At 34.4% G+C, this 16,696-nt stretch overlaps 1 protein-coding gene across 9 annotated transcripts in view; it reads right to left on the reverse strand.

The window, feature by feature from the left end:
- NFIB (nuclear factor I B) overlaps positions 1–16,696 on the reverse strand; it is a 241,582-nt gene that overhangs the window by 49,633 nt on the left and 175,253 nt on the right. For all 9 annotated transcript variants that reach the window (XM_038552407.1, XM_038552412.1, XM_038552408.1 and 6 more), the window contains exons 5-6: positions 16,094–16,214; positions 12,691–12,809 (exon numbers count right to left, since the gene is read on the reverse strand). In XM_038552407.1, the coding sequence (XP_038408335.1) occupies positions 12,691–12,809; positions 16,094–16,214 (240 nt within the window). The remainder of the gene's footprint in view (positions 1–12,690; positions 12,810–16,093; positions 16,215–16,696) is intronic.

A 16,696-nucleotide genomic window follows, 5' to 3' on the forward strand; every position in this document is an offset into this window, starting at 1 on the left:
AGTGTGTCCCGCAGCAGAGCCTGTGGGCTATACCTTTGCCATGAAAGACACAACCTCTGAGGTAGGTACTGTGTCTCTATTTCCCCATTCTGCCCGCCCCCCCGCAAAAAAAATGGAGCTAACCTGGCTCACAGGAGAACGTGATGCGATGCACAATGGTTTCAATTAAATATAAATGATGAAAAAGAGGTGCATGGGTAAAGTAAAAAAGCCATGGGGACATTGTTCTTTAAAAATATTCATAGGACATGTTTAAAAATTGCTTACAGGGGGGTGTCTGAGTGTCTCAGTCGGTTAAGTGACTTATTCTTGAGCTCAGCTCAGGTCATGATCTCAGGGTCATGAGTTCAAGTCCTGCACTGGGCTGCATTACTTAAAAATAGATAGATGGATGGATAGATAGATAGATAGATAGATAAGATAAATATATAAATATATAAATATTGCTTCTAGAGCCATGTGCTACATTTAAATGCTATGGGTATGACAGTGGAATTAAACCACTCAGGCACCACTAGTGAGAACATAAATTCATAAGACCTTCCTAGATTCCATACCAATATCTTTCAAAAGCCTTAGAAATGTACAATATTTAACTCAGTAATTCTACAGTAAGTGTATATTTATTCCTTTAACAAAATTTCATCAACTATCTACTTGGTGACATGGTGCCAGGGACTATGCTAGGTTTGGAAACAGTAACTAGAACTATACAAGAACACAATAATCAGATTTAAGCACAAAGATCTCTATACGATGATGATCACTGTGTCTTTATAATATAAAAACTTGCAAACTACTTACACGTCAATAGGCAAAGTAGACATTTAAAAATTTGGAGGATCTCTGGGTGGCTCAGTGGTTTAGCACCTGCCTTAGGCCCAAGGTGTGATCCTAGAGACCTGGGATCGAGTCCCACATGGGGCTCCCTGCATGGAGCCTGCTTCTCCGTCTGCCTGTGTCTCTGCCTCTCTCTCTCTCTGTGTCTCTCATGAATAAATAAATAAAATCTTTAAAAAAAAGTTTGCAGTATGCCTATACTACTAGGGGTGGCATATTATGCAGTCATCATAAAGTAGAAATTGAATGACATGGTAAAATATAGTTATATTATAAAAATCTATGTGATAGGATTTAAGTGAGTTTTATTTTCTTTTTATACTTGACAATTGTTTTTTCTAAAACACCCACAAGTGATTTTTATTACAATAAAAAAAATAAAGGTAAAAAATATATTTTTGGGGAAAAATACTGCCTGTGACTCCACAGAGCATTACAAATGGGTAGACAATATTGGATCTTGTTATGCTACTAGTTATTACTCTTCTTTTTTAAAAGATTTTTATTTATATATTTGAGAGAGAGAAGGAGCATGAGTGGGGATGGAGCAGAAGGAGAGGGAGAAGCAAAATCCTCACTGAGCAGGGAGCCTGACTTGGGGCTTGATCCCAGGATCACGACCTGGGTCAAAGGCAGATGCTCAACTGACTGAGCCACCCAGGCACCTCTAGTTATTTCCTTCTTAAAGTAAGGAAATACCTTATTGGTCGTCTAAGGTATTGGATGTTGCAAAAATATACAACGAAATGCTTACATTTAACATTTACAGTTTAGTTGGCTAAAGGCAAAACAATGTATTTTTGAGAATACAAGTGAAGAAAAGAGAATATCTGAATATCTGTTTCTAAAGACTCTTCTAGATGTAAAATTTTATGATTGTGTGGCAAATGTGAATAAGCCTTTCCCACACACTCCAAGTTAACAAAAAGCTCTGAATGTTATGACAAGACATATGGACTTAATCCCACTACAGTAGTTTCATGATGATGCCAGATGATTCAAAAAAATAATTAGCTGCCATGTTAAGAAAGTATCTCCATATATATATATTTACATTTATCACACTCTAAAATAACTCTGGAAAACGGCAAGCTACGTTAAGAAGAGATAAGATAGCATCTTCAATTAAATTTTTCAATCTTTTTAAATGAAATCAGTTCTTTTTTTAAAGGAGAAAATATGGTAGCCTTCATGTTAAATAAATGAAAATTCTTACTTTAATCACTGAGTTATTTAATCTTAACTACACTTGTGCATATTACTGTATTCTCCAGCAATTTAAAACATTTGTGATAGTTTAAGCCTCTCTCTATTGTATATTTCAATCCAAATACGGTAAGCTGCATGCTACTACAAGTCTCCATTTATCACATCTCTATTAAAAAAAAAAGTCTCCAGGCTACACCTACACCCAATACAAAGTTAAAGCTTAAACCCCTTTGAAGCTCACAAACACCTTCCTGAGACATTAAAAAAAAAAAAAAAAGAAAAAGAAAAAAAAACCCTTTGAATAATGAAGAACAGTGCTAAAAGAATAAATACTGAATAAATGAAAACTGCTTTTTAAAAATACTTCAAAATGCTTTTGTCCATTAGGCAATTTCATTTTAACAGACAGACAATGACAAAGTGTCTTGAGTAATGTCAGAAAACCTCATTTGAAAGGAGGAAAAACACCACACAATTATGCAGGATTTCGAGTATATTTTAGTCCCTTATTAAGTATTGGCATAGGTAAATAGCTGCTATTCACCATGCCTCTGGGGAAAACCTCTTGGCTATAGAGGCTTATTAGTGTTAAGCATCTGAGAGCCATGGACTATAAAATAAAATCAATACCGTAACCTTAACTGTAAAAGTCAGAAAGATACTGGAAGAGTTCTAATTTAACAAGATTACAGATGAGATTTCAGAGGAGAACATTTGGGGAAAAGCCATGCATTTAGAAACATTTATGCTACAAGACATCTCAAGGTTTCTGTTGTTACTAATGCTGTTATTATCCTTGCTGGTAATGGTTAGGGTTGATTTAACTGATGTGTTACTTTAGTGGATTTACAGGAAAGTCCTAGAAATGATCTGGAACTTATTTCAAATAAAATCATTAAATTGAGGTAGTAAACTAATTGCTTAGGAACAATTATGATTTGATGTGGTTTAGTGTGGTAGAGAAAAAAAATCATGAAAATGTTAAGGTCGTTAGTTCAGCAGCTCAATGCAAATATGATTACTCTGCACAATATTCTATTTCTCTTAATGGAAAAGTAGTCAAAACCAGTATAAATTGTAGTGTTTAAGTTCAACCTAAATCTATATTTTTCCTCTAACAAATGTAAATGAAGAAAAAAAGAACATTCTGTCAATGAAATTACTATGATGGCATATTTATTATCCTAATGGTTTTAGAAATCACGTGAAATTGATCAGTAACAAAACCTCTATTTAGTAATGGACCAATTACATTTGTGAGATAATGTCAATGAAACAGAATATTGTCACAGGATAATGGTCTCCTATTGCTACATCCCTAGTCATTTAGAGAAAATAAATGTTGCCGTCTGGCTGAGTCATTTATTTTCAAAGTAGGAGACACTGATCCCATAACAAGGTTCTGTTATAATAACTCAATCTCTATCAATCATTTGTTGTATCAGGATGGTGCAGGACAGGACATGTATTCGTAAGAGCTGCACATTCCTCAGCTATAAGGCAAAACATATGGTGCCTCCAAGCATATAAACAGCCCAATTATTGCTTTATTCAAGGAGAGTATTTAAAATAAACACTTTTTTAAAAATTTAGGAATCGGAAAGCTTTCTAAATTTTCAAAATGATCCATGTTAACGGAAGCTTAAAGACTCAAGTACTGAAGATCTAAAAATTATTTTATTCCAATTAATTCAAAATCTAGAATGTTGGACACGAAGGGACCTTAGTATTCAATTCTGTTATTTTACAGATGAGAAAACTCAACATTTACTGAAATTAAGTGATTTGTCTAAGGCCACACTAGTAGTTGGGAGTTTCCTGATCACTATTATGGAAAAATAATTAAGTGATTTGTCTAAGTCCACACTAGTACTTGGGAGTTTCCTGATCACTATTATAGTGCTCTAAGCATGAGGCAAAAAATTGAAACAGAACTAATATATGTACATATATATGTGTGTGTGTGTGTACACGTACGATAGTCTAGACTTTAGGATTATTTATTTATTTATTTTTATAGTTTTTTATTCTTATTTTTAAAGATTTTATTTATTTATTCATGAGAGACACAGAGAGAGAGAGAGAGAGAGAGAGAGAGAGAGGCAGAGACACAGGCAGAGGGAGAAGCAGGCTCCATGCAGGGAACCCGATGTGGGACTCGATCTCGCGTCTCCAGGATCACGCCCTGGGCTGAAGGTGGCGCTAAACCGCTGAGCCAACAGGGCTGCCCTACTTTTTTTTTTTTTAAGTACACATAATCTCTAGGCCCAGCATGGGGACTGAACTCATGACTCCAGATCAACAGTCATGTGCTTTATCAACTGAGCCAGCCAGACACCCCAAGGCTTTAGGATTATTTATTAACAACATCTTAGTATTAAATGGAAATGAGATTCTTAACATGATTCCAGTCCAAGGATTGCACTCATGAATCCCTGGAGTCCATGAACCCTTCTGATATTATGTGCATTTACCTGTATTTAAGTTTCATTTGTGAGAAAAAAAAAAAAAAAACATAATAGAGGTTTTGTAACTAGTTTGCAACACATCCCAAAAACTTGTTTGGAAGGCAGTGTATGGAGTAGGGCTCTACAGCTAAATGAACAAGGGTGCCCATTCTACCTCTGCTACTTATCATTTCTGTGATTTATGTCAAATTTCTTAATCACTGTAATGATTAGTTTAATGAACTGTAAAATGGCTTTACTTTTAATAGGGTTGAAAAGCAAAATACATATAAAGTCTTCGCCCAGCCCTCAAGGGTAGTAAGTGCTCAATAAACGGCAGCCACAAATGGCAGGGGAATCTGGTTTTCTTCATTTATATGTACTTATTGAACAAAAATTTTAAATTTCTGTAGTTCCTTCAACAAATAAACACAGAAAAAGGAGTTAGTATAAAAATAGTTAATAAAGAGGAGCATCTGGGTGGCTCAATGGTTGAGCGTCTGCCTTTAGCTCAGGTCATGATCCCAGGGTCCTGGGATTGAGTCCCACATCAGGTTCCCCGTGGGGAGCCTGCTTCTCCTTCTGCCTATATCTCTGCCTCTTTATGTGTGTCTCTCATGAATAAATAAATAAATAAACAAATAAATAAAATATTTTTTTAAATAGTTAATATAAGTATTATAGGTTAAAAAAGGCTGAAAATACAAATATGGTAAATGGACAATTTTGGATCCTCATTTAAACAAAACTGCCTATAACATATTCTGAGGAATTTGGACATGAAATATATATTAGGTAGTATTAAGGAATTACTGTTATATTTATTACATTGATAATAGTATTGGAATTGTGTTAAAAATAAGAGTCACTATCTTTTAGAAATACTTAGAGGTATTTATAATAAGTAAAATGACATAATGTCTGGTATATACTTTGAAGAAAACTCCAAAAAACTGAGAGATAGTAAATGCAATAAGATTGGCAAAATGTTGATAACAGTTTAAAGCTGGGCACATGGAAGTTCACTTTACAATGCTCTCTGCTTTCACATTTTCCATTACAAAAAAGCTTTTAAAACATTGTGCTTAAACATTCAATCCAAAGCTCTTCTCCACAGTTCTCTACCACAAGCACTCATAGTTTCATTTTTTTTTAGTTCAAAAATGTTTAATCATGATACTAATATTAAGAGTTGTTTTTTAAAAGCATATATACATTTTACTATCTCAAAATTTTGTTTTGACAATTCCTCCAGAACCCCGAAAGCTCATAAATTACTCTCCCATTTTAGTTCCACAAGATCTAACAGTCTCATGAAACTCCACAGAAAAACTGTCCATCTGCCAAGCCATGTTAAGCAGTATTCAAATTTTCCTATTTCTCTGTTTCTCCCTATATTTAGGTAAGTTACATATTTAGTAAGGTAAGTTACATATTTATTCTCTAGATGGGTTGCAGGGTAACAGGGAAAAACGTTAGCCTTTAAAAAAGAAGACCTCAGCTCTGCTATTCATTATCTGGACACTCTGGACAAGACAGTCCCTCACTGATCCTTAGATTGTTTAGCTGTATAAAATTAAGGAGCCGGAACCACATCTTGCTAAAGGTTCTAATAATCTGTGTTCTATCTCTGAAAAATCAATCTCTTACTATATACAATATTTGTAATAGAGTAACTCAAAAGAAACTGGCTTTCTAAACTACTTCAAAATAAACATGACATTAACGTGGAAAAGAATTTGAAATAAAATATTTTACCACTCCAAGAAACTTTGCATGGCACGCTATTATACTGAAGTACACTGTCTCCCATGGGTTTTCTACTTTCCTATTTTAGGCTGTGTTCTATCAATCTAGAGACGCAGCATTAAATAGCAAGCTGTTATTTTTTCAAACTAATTATCCATTGTGGTTTTTCTGCAAAATGCTACACTTTCAAATCGTTAAGTCTCCAGAGCAGAGAAATATGAATATAGCTTTCCCCTACTAAGTAGTATTGGTCCTTCTAACATGTACCCAGCTTTGCCCCATCCAAAATGCTCTTCCTGGTTAAAACACATGAAAGGAGCACAAACTTCTGTTAATTAGTAGGCAGTGTGAGGGATTCTGACAAAAGTTTTCACCAATAATTTATTGTTTTCCTTTCTGTTTGAAAGATGCTCATGTTGGGATTTTTCAACTACAGCAGTGTAGCTAGAGAAAATGAAATACTCCATAACAAAGGCATCCCTGGGGTTTGCTCTCTAATGGCATCATGATACATGGAGAGGGTCATGGAAAGTTTGGCAGAACTATATACATTGTTCACTTTTGATAGTTTCAATAATAAGCTAAACAAACAACATAAAACCCAAATTTAAAAATTGTGCTTGAACATTAAATCCAAACCATTTCTTCACATTTATTCATCAAAAGCACTTGTATCTCTGATTTTGTCTGGCTCAAAATTTGATATTTGAACATCTGACATTTAATCCTTGTGATACAAATCTTAAGAATGTAAGGAATTGTTGGTGTTCTCTCTGGTTCCCAAAGGGAGCTTAAAAATTCTTCCAGGAAGATTACTAAGCATTTGCCTTGCCATTTTCTAGGACTTCATTTAATGTTAATGACTCCCAGACAGTAGTTATTCAACTATTTGTAAAAGGCTCCCATATTTCTACAGACATCTTCAGATTATATCATTTGTTGGATTGTAGTTTGGGCTAGAGTACCATTTTCCAAATTGGAACCTAGGGATTTTCCTTCCTATAGATTCTAGAATGGAAAAAAGAAATATCTTAAAGTCAAAAACTTAAACACAGTCAATATCCACTCATGGATAGTCACGTTGATGGCACCCAGCAGTATATTAAACATTATACAAATTCAATCATGAGTTTTAAAAGTTTATATTTTTGTTAAAATAGAATTTTCCAAACCCAGTTGAATGCTCTTGTATCCGGAGTGTCTATGAACATCCTTTAAGCTCACACTAAGAAATGCTGGTCTCTGATTCTGGTTCTATCACTGTATTTCCTGTGCCCGGTTGAACTCATGATGCTAGGCTGGTATTATTATTGTCCAGCCCATGTTCCCTGGAGAATTTTGGTTTAATTCATTAGATATTTAATATTATATCCTCATAGAACTCTATGAAGTGCAAACTGACATTTAGCACAACATTTAAAACTAGATTACTAATGAGAATGTTTGAAAAATTATTAGAAAGAAATCTCTAGGGCTCAGAAATCTATTAAAATTTCAAAAGACTAACTCAAGAGACTTATTTCTGTGACAGAACTGTAAGTTTTTTTAAAAAATTAGTGTTATTTCCTAGTACTCATAGCAACCAGAACATGATGCCTAAATATTGCCTATTTGAGAGTCCAGTATGCATTTTTAAACTATCCTTAAAATTGTAATTACATACCAATATACCACTAAGTAGTGCTAGTTTGTACTCAAGTACCAATGCATTGATTTTTGCAAAAAGATTTACTTCTCATACTGCTTAAAAGTAAGCTAGTTCTTAGGCATGGAGAGAGTCCCCTCCTAGTCCGGTTTACATGATTTATTCTCTGTGAATAACCTTTCTTCATAAATAGTAAAAAATTCTTTTTCTGCTCAGCAGGTCAGGGGCTGGAAATTTAATTTATTCATATTTATGTGCCCAATACCTAGAAAACTTCTTGGCAAATAACAGGCATTTGATAAATTTTAACTGAATCCAATTATCTCAAATCCAAAATGTGTAGTAATTAATAAAATTTTACTGCATACAAAATCTTTTTGAATTTACATTTTATAAAACTAAGATTATAAGTTGCTTAAATACTCATCAGACTGAGAAGCTGTTAAATTTTCCATTTAGAAAGCCCAGCTGTATATTATAAATATATTTACTGTATCATAAATGTCTATTAAATAGTGTTTCAGGAGCCTTAGATGCAGGCCTAGATGAATCAGCAGTATTAGAATGGCAGTGGCAGAGTGATATTGATAAAGCATTGTTTTGAAGGTCCAAGCACACCATTTGTCAGTTTGTTAAATTCCTAGGCATTAACATACAATATTTAGTCCCACAAAAGTAACTGGAATTAGAAGAAAAAAACAAGACCTATCGCTTCTTTTTCCCGTTTTTTCATAAGTTACAAAGAAGCAATCTAACGATTTCAAGAAAAGTACATCAACTGGGAATTGAGTTTCTGAATTGCCTCAGGTCACTTAAGGTACACAAGATTTCAGATGGCATTTTTTCTGTGGTACTGGAATAAAGACAGTTGTTAACATGCACATTAATAAGCTCATCTGGTTCTATTTTTTAAAGTTTTTAAAAGATTTTATTTATTCACTCATGAGAGACACAGAGATAGAGGCAGAGACATAGGCAGAGGGAGAAGCAGGCTCCCATGGGGACCCAGATACGACCTGAGCCAAAGGCAGACACTCAACCTCTGAACCACCCAGGCGTCCCTCATCTAGTTCTATTAATGTAACCATTAAAATTGAAAATTATGGATTTAATCAAAAAAATCCAAGTTTTCAACAGAAGTAGAAAAAGTCACAACTGGGAAATTCCTAGAAAAGATTAAGGAGGAAAAAATATTCTAGAATCTAGGAAAGGAATATAATAGTGGCTGTGTAGCCCTTTGTTAGTGGCCAGTTTTCTTCCATTTATGATGTGTAAAACAACACAAATGAAAATATGAGTATTACATAATGTAGATGCTGGTAAATTTGATTTCCTTCACTATACATCAAGAGAAATGTAGGCAAATTATATAGATTCATACCAAATGCTTAATGCTATTACATAATGCTCAGTCTTAAAATGTTCGTGTTTCTATTCTGCAGAATTAAAAATTGTAATTCTTTTATGACTGGGACATTGTAACTTTTCTGTGTTGTGAAAAAAAATCAAACCCTCAAACATATAAATATAACTAATTATGTTTATGTTTATTTTACCCTAAAATAAAAATACTTTTTCCATTAAATTATTAAAAGGTACATAAATATTTGTCACTATATGAACCTAGATTTTACATTAAAAATTTGCCTAATATCTTTTTAAAATAATGTGAGTACACTAATTTGGCTATCTTACATTCTTTTTTTTTTTTGGCATACTTGGAAAAACTCTCAATGATTTAGATTGGTGTTTCAAATTATAAGGGAAAGTAGAATGTCACATATTGTCCATAATTTTGTTCTCTTTGATTCTTCTATTTCAAAAATCAATATTGCTAAGGGCTATGGGAAGAGAAGATTTTAATGCAAAGTTAACACTAACAGCATACCCAGGAAATAATTAATGGTAAATTTCAAACATTTCTGCCAATTATAAACACAAGCATATTTTAATCAACCAATAAGTAGTTATTGATTACCAATTAGTGCAGGGCTTTGTGGGAGAAACAAGCATAAGACATGTACTAAAGCCATTACAAATATCGAGTGGTACTCAATATGTCCCTTAGAATAGCATCTTCAGGACAGGGAGGTGTGTCTGGAGAACATTTAAAGATGGACAAGAACAACCATGGGGCATTTTATTTTTTTAAAATTTAAAAAAAGCAACTTTCTAAGAACAAAAGGACTGCATCTGGCTTAGCAAATTTATAAAGATAGTACTGTGCTGCCCTCATTTTTTTTATTGTAGTTCAAGACTTCTTCCCACAATGGCTTATTGTGCATATTACAAAGTCTTCAGGGTCTTCAGAATTAAAGTGACAGAGTTTTTTTTAAGCATACTTGAGAACAGATCATTCTTCCTTATGCTTAATAAAATATGCCCTTACAGACTTCTCTAGTAATTCTAGTCATCTTGACAAAAGAAAATCACCAAGACAATACAATGATTTAACAAAGCGAAAGAATGACAGTTTCCCTTCTACTTTTCAAAAATGTTTTATAATATGATTTGAGATTGGCTTTATTCAATAGGCTGGAAGAGGAATCAATTCTTACAAAGTGACACTCTCTATAATAAAGAACACCTACACTTCTGAACAACACACCCATTCCCACACATTCACAATGTTATTATTATTACCATTAGAATCTTTTCCAGAATAATTTTCTGAAGAGGCAAATAAGGCTTTGTTTAAAACAAACTGACAATGCCAGTTAAACAAGCAATAAAATATAAAGGGTTGAGAGTTTTGTTTTTATTCTTACTTCTGCAAGTCTTGTGAAAGCTCCTGCCTATTATTTCTTGCCTTCACTAATGAGACTGATGTTCTGCCTATCAATGTTTCATTTGTCCAACAAATATCTTTTGTGCCCCTACTATGCACCCAGGTGCTGGTTACATAACATAGCCAAAAAAGATAAGGTCCCTGGCCTCACAGTACAGACAGATTTAGACAATGAATCTCACAAACAAGTATGTAACTATCTATTAAGAGAACCATGAAGGAACAATGCTAGGTGTCAGGAAAGAAAAATAGAAGACCAAACTTAGATTGAAATTCCTCAATTTAGGCTGGGATTTGAAAGATGCCCCAAATTTGCGAGATGACGAGTCAGAAGAAGAGAATTCTAGAGGGCGTGGCTTAGAGGAAGGTCTTGGATTTTGCCTTCCCAAATATTAACAAAGGAGTAAGCTAAGGTGCAAGAAGCAGTAGCAAGGAACATATGAGGGGATTCTGATTTTTTCTCCTAAGAGGAGTGGCAAGTTACTGAGAGATTTAAGTAGGGGAGTAATATAATGGTCTGATGTTTTACAGATTTTGTCTACTATCTGCAGAAGACTTGGAAGGGGCAAGGGGAGGTCATCTCAGAGCCAAAACTCTCCAGCTGATTTTCAGATCCTTCTGTAACATGACCCATGACCTCTCTTTACTTCCTTATACGTACAGTGTCCAGCCGCACAGTACGATATGGCCATTCTAAACTTCCTCTTACACAGTGTTTGGCCATGGTTTTTCTCTCTGGCAAATCTGCTCCCTTCTTTACCAGTTAAAAATCTCAACATGCTAAAGGAGATCCACCTGACTCAAAGTCCAATTCCTCCATGAAGATTTTTCACTATATGTTTTTCCAGTGGAATAGTTTTTTTAAGTAGGCACCACATGTAGCATGGAGCCCAACACAGGGCTTCAACTCACAACCCTGAGATCAAGACCTGAGCTGAGATCAAGAGTCAGCTGCTTAACCGACTGAACAACCCAGGTGCCCCCTTCACTATTCTTTAAATCCTATGGCACTCTGCATAAAACTATGGAGCCGCAAATAAGTCCTGAATAAGGAACTGATTTTGGCTTTAACTTCTATGCTTCCGAGTTATTTGCCTCCTGAGATAATCTAGTATACAGCTCCCCAGCCTCAGATACATAAACTCAAATCACAGGCTAAAAACCACTGATAAAGAGATTTTTCTTTTATATTTTAGCTAAATGTAAAATTTGATTTAAAGATAATTTTCAGTTATTTTATATGCTGCTGATATAAATCACATATGCACACATACATCCCAATTAGACACTGCAGCTAGTTCTTTTTTTTTTTTTTTTTTTTTTTAGTTTCCATGCTTAACAGTCTTCTGCCAATTGTGGCAAAAAGGCATGAGGATATATGGTGAAATAGATTTAACCCAATAAACTTTAAAAAAGAAAAAGGGCTAAGTCTGAATTTAGAGAGCCAAATAATACCTATGAAGTCATATTTTCCCCCAAAGCTGCCCCACAACTGGGTTATAGTCTCCTCCAGAAGGAACAACTAGATTGACTCAGACACAAAGTTTCTTACATTACAGTTATATTTACTGTTTATGCTGTACCTATTTCCAAAAGGAATTATGACTTCCTTTAAATGGGTACGTTCAGTAACAGGCACCTGAAACCTTCTGGAAGTGTGGCTCCTCCCTGAAATAGCCGATACAGAGTAGCAAATATCTAACTGGATCAGAACTTGGGGTTTTTGCTCAATCCAACCAACAAATGCAGGCAAATCAAAACCAGTCACACATATAATTGGGGATTCTAAAAGATCATTCATTCTGTCTGAGGGAAAAAGTCCAACGTGGAAAATAGGGGATTTTTATAACTTTGGTGACATGTAACTAGTACATTATCTTAAAAATAATTTTACTGCAATCATTTTATGAAGGTGATATAATCCATATTGACTCAATTATGAAATTCTGGCTAACTGAAACCTAATAAACTGATATCCTACTTGTCCCCAGAGGAATCACCTTATGGCTTACCTTGATCTCTTTCATGCCATGTTCGACTGCCAGCAGCTGGTGAATTCGGAGATGGGTAGAAGTCTCCTGTAGGACTTGGTTCCATATTTTCATCTATGGATATAGTTTTGGGTCTTTTGCTGTTAAAATATGACAACAGTTACGTTAATGGGATGTCTAAGTAGGCTGTAGCAGATGAAAGTGTATCATTTGAGAAGATTCTTAGTATGAAAATTTCCATAACACAGGTAGTAGCATCTCAGAATCATTTCTGAAATAATGGAGATTATTCAAGACTTCAATTCGAGTAGCAAACACTTCTTATTGTATAATATTGTTTATTTCACCATATCATACCTGTACCTCCCTAACAGATATGGTGTTTATTATATTTACCTTTTAAAAGGTGCTTCCAAAAAATTTCTATTGTAAATAGTGAATTCTTGATATGTGTACTAACTTTAAAATTATTTAGACTGTACCTGACTCTTATCATTATTATCAATGCTAATAATATTCATTAGCATTGCGTTTCCCATAACAATGTAATTCTTTCACATTAATTCAAAGATAAGGCAGTAGAACGTGAGCTTTGGAGTAGAACCAGTCTAGTATCAAATCTTGACTAGGCCACTCACTACTTCTTAATAGTAAGCTACTTAACCTTTCTAAACTCAGTTTAATCATTTGTAAAATGGAAATAATAAAACCAGTTCAAAGAGGAGTGGTTGAGAGGATTAAATGTAAAGCTCTTAGTTAATGGCTGGCAAATTAGAAGATACTTATTAAATAGTAATTATAGGTAATAACCATATAATTAATAATATAAAAATTTTGTAGTACTTTATTGATTATAAATTATTTCATATATCCCCTTTATATTTTTTCAAAAAAATTAGGTTAATGATCTTTTATTTTCAAGATCAACCATAAAAAATGGGTCATTGCCAAATTCAAACCAAACAGTATACTTTTAAAATGACACATTTTAGGGACTCCTTGGTGGCTCAGTTGGTTAAGGTCCATCCAACTCTTGATTTTGGCTCAGGTGATGATCTTAGGGTCATGGGATTGAGCCCTGCATTTGGCTCTATGCTGGGTGTGGAGCCTACTTAAGATTCTCTCTCTCCCTCCCCAACCCTCAGCACAGCCGACTCTCAAAAATAAATAAATAAAAATTAACAGCTATGTCATGGCACAGGTCATCTTGCATGATATTCTGCTATCATGTATTTCCACTAATATTAAACAGTCAAGTCTGACTATGAAAATGGATTTTTTATTTTAAAAAAATCTTATAGAAAAAAATCTTATGTATATCTCTACAGGTAAAAACCAAAAAAGATACTCTCTGAATTAATTTTATGCAGTGATAATAAACATAATGTCACAGGATTTCAGAGCTGGAACTGACTTCATAAGTCCGATATATATATAAATCAGTCCTCCCTTTTTTTACAAATGGGGAGACAAATTTGGAAAAATTCAGTGAATTTCCTAGGGCATGCTAGTGGAAGCAGTCTGCCACAAAGTAAGGACTTGGACTTCCAAAACTGTGCTCTTTTTACTGCACTGTTTCCAAATCCTAGAAGCATGTGTACATATTCACAGATGTACCTGTGGTTAATATTTGACTCACAACTCCCAGAGTATTAACATGATATAGATGATAGCAATTTTAGACCATGTAAAACCACAGTGGGAGTAAATAATAGTTCTTTAATTTATTCCTATGGTATCCAAAGTTAGAATATACAGTGTTTAAAACTCTCCTTTAATCTAATTCTCTCACAGCTGTGAATCAGTAGTAAATATGTACAAAAGACTTAAAGTGAGAGAGAAAAGACTTTCATAAGGAAATAATAGAGAAATGTTTTTGAAATCTTTCTCATTTTGAATGGCATAGTATCTGAAACCAGATGACCATGAAGAAAGATCTGTGTTGACAACATACTGACCCACTGGACCAAATAAAAACGTACTGTTCACATCTCAAATTTAGAAAAACGAAAGTATTTTTAAGACCCAAATATGTCACAATCTGAGTGACAATAAACCAAATTCCTTGCTATGTAACCTAACTATATGAAAATGCAGTTTGACCATAAATGATATAAAATTAAACTTAGTTAATATACAAATGTGCATAGCCCCATAATTCAAATGCAATTTACTTTCATTATTGATAACAGCATAGGAAAATGATTACCCAGATATTCTTTTAGTCTGAAAAAATGGGTATTATACAGCAAAATGTTTTGCTCTGGAATTCATGTACACTCTTACATTTGATCATGGGTATATGTAATGTTCTGAAAATGAGATGGATGTTCATTTATATAGAAGATCCAACTCAAAAAAAACAATAAAGCTATAATATTTAGTCATCTTGCTTCTCAGTAACTCAGTCCTTTTCTAGCATTCTAGAGCAGTGGAACGCATCATCACTAAATCCTATGCATAACAACTTTCCAATCTATTTATCCCTCATTTAAATAGGAAACCTCTTTTTAAACTTCTGTGGGCCTCAAAGTTACAATCAGAAGGTCAAGAGAGAAAAGTGAGAATGTCAACAGAGAACTAAAAAGTAAAGTAACCTCACTGTAGAGCTCTTCCCGACAAAGGCTGGTCAAACCAAATCTCAGAGCAGGTAATATTTTCATTGGTAACTGATAAAATCAACTAAATTATTTTTAAAAATACCAATTCTCTGAAGACATTTGCCAAGTGTGGCCTAGAATAAGGCTTTTAGGGATCCCTGGGTGGCGCAGCAGTTTAGCGCCTGCCTTTGGCCTAGGGTGTGATCCTGGAGACCCGGGATCAGATCCCACGTCAGGCTCCCAGTGCATGGAGCCTGCTTCTCCCTCTGCCTGTGTCTCTGCCTCCCTCCCTCTCTCTCTCTCTCTCTCTGTGACTATCATAAATAAATAAAAAATAAAAAATAAAAGAATAAGGCTTTTACTTCTAAGGTTAAGCAGATGACACATTTTATTTTTCATGGTTTCATTATACCCAGATTGGATGTGATATTAGAGAAAAGTTACCAGGATGGATCAGTCATAGATCAGGGCTCTCTGCCATGATAACATCATTTTTAAAGTCACCAAAAGATTTAGTAAACTTGCAGAATTATAATATTTTATAGGAGCAAATAAAATAAGTCATATATTTTACATGAAGGGACTATAGTTCCCTTGTCCCACCCAAAAGATATTTTTTTTACTGCTTTGAACAATTACACTTAATTTTCAAATATCAAAACAAATGTAACCAGGTAAGATTAAAAATTTATTTAGAATCAGCAAAAAGTCTTCATTCTTGGCTTTGTTTCCCCGATCTCTTAAACTACCTACCTATCTGCCTGTCTACCTATCTACTTATCTGCCTATAGACTGAGAACAAGTACAGCTCCTCTTTCAGTTACCTGCTTGGTGGAGAAGACAGTGACCTCTGAAGATTGACCCCCGAGTTCATGTCATGATAGTATGGTTGGCTCGGGATTTCTCCAATTGGAAAGTTGACTCCAGTTCCCTGGGTTATGGGTGCTGGGGAATAAAACAGAAAGAAATATCAGGAATGATTTTTACACTTATCTCTATTTGAATGTAATAAGCTAATACTTTCCACGCCTTCCAACAAACTCTCTTTACTCTGAGACTCTAATATCAACAGTCCACCAGGATACGACTTGAAGAACTTCCTCACAACACCAGTGTCCGAGTCTAGAAACTTGAGGCACTCAGACTATAATCATGGTGGCCACTTCCCCAATTCCTACTCTCTAACCTTCTTCACTCCCTCCTTTGTATTATTTGCCATTACATCTGTCACCACACTAGTCTATAGATGCATCAGAGGAAACATATTTCCTACTGCTTAGCACTAAGGTGCTTTGTATTTAGATGGTTCTCAAAAACCATATCACTGTTAAATAATCAGATTACAATATTAACATTAATGTTAGACTGCACTAGAAATCATATGAATAATTATTTGATCTAATGAATTCTTATAGTAGGGCAGGTGC

This window comes from Canis lupus, chromosome 11 (assembly GCF_011100685.1).
Source record: "Canis lupus familiaris isolate Mischka breed German Shepherd chromosome 11, alternate assembly UU_Cfam_GSD_1.0, whole genome shotgun sequence".
Lineage (NCBI taxonomy): Eukaryota > Metazoa > Chordata > Mammalia > Carnivora > Canidae > Canis > Canis lupus.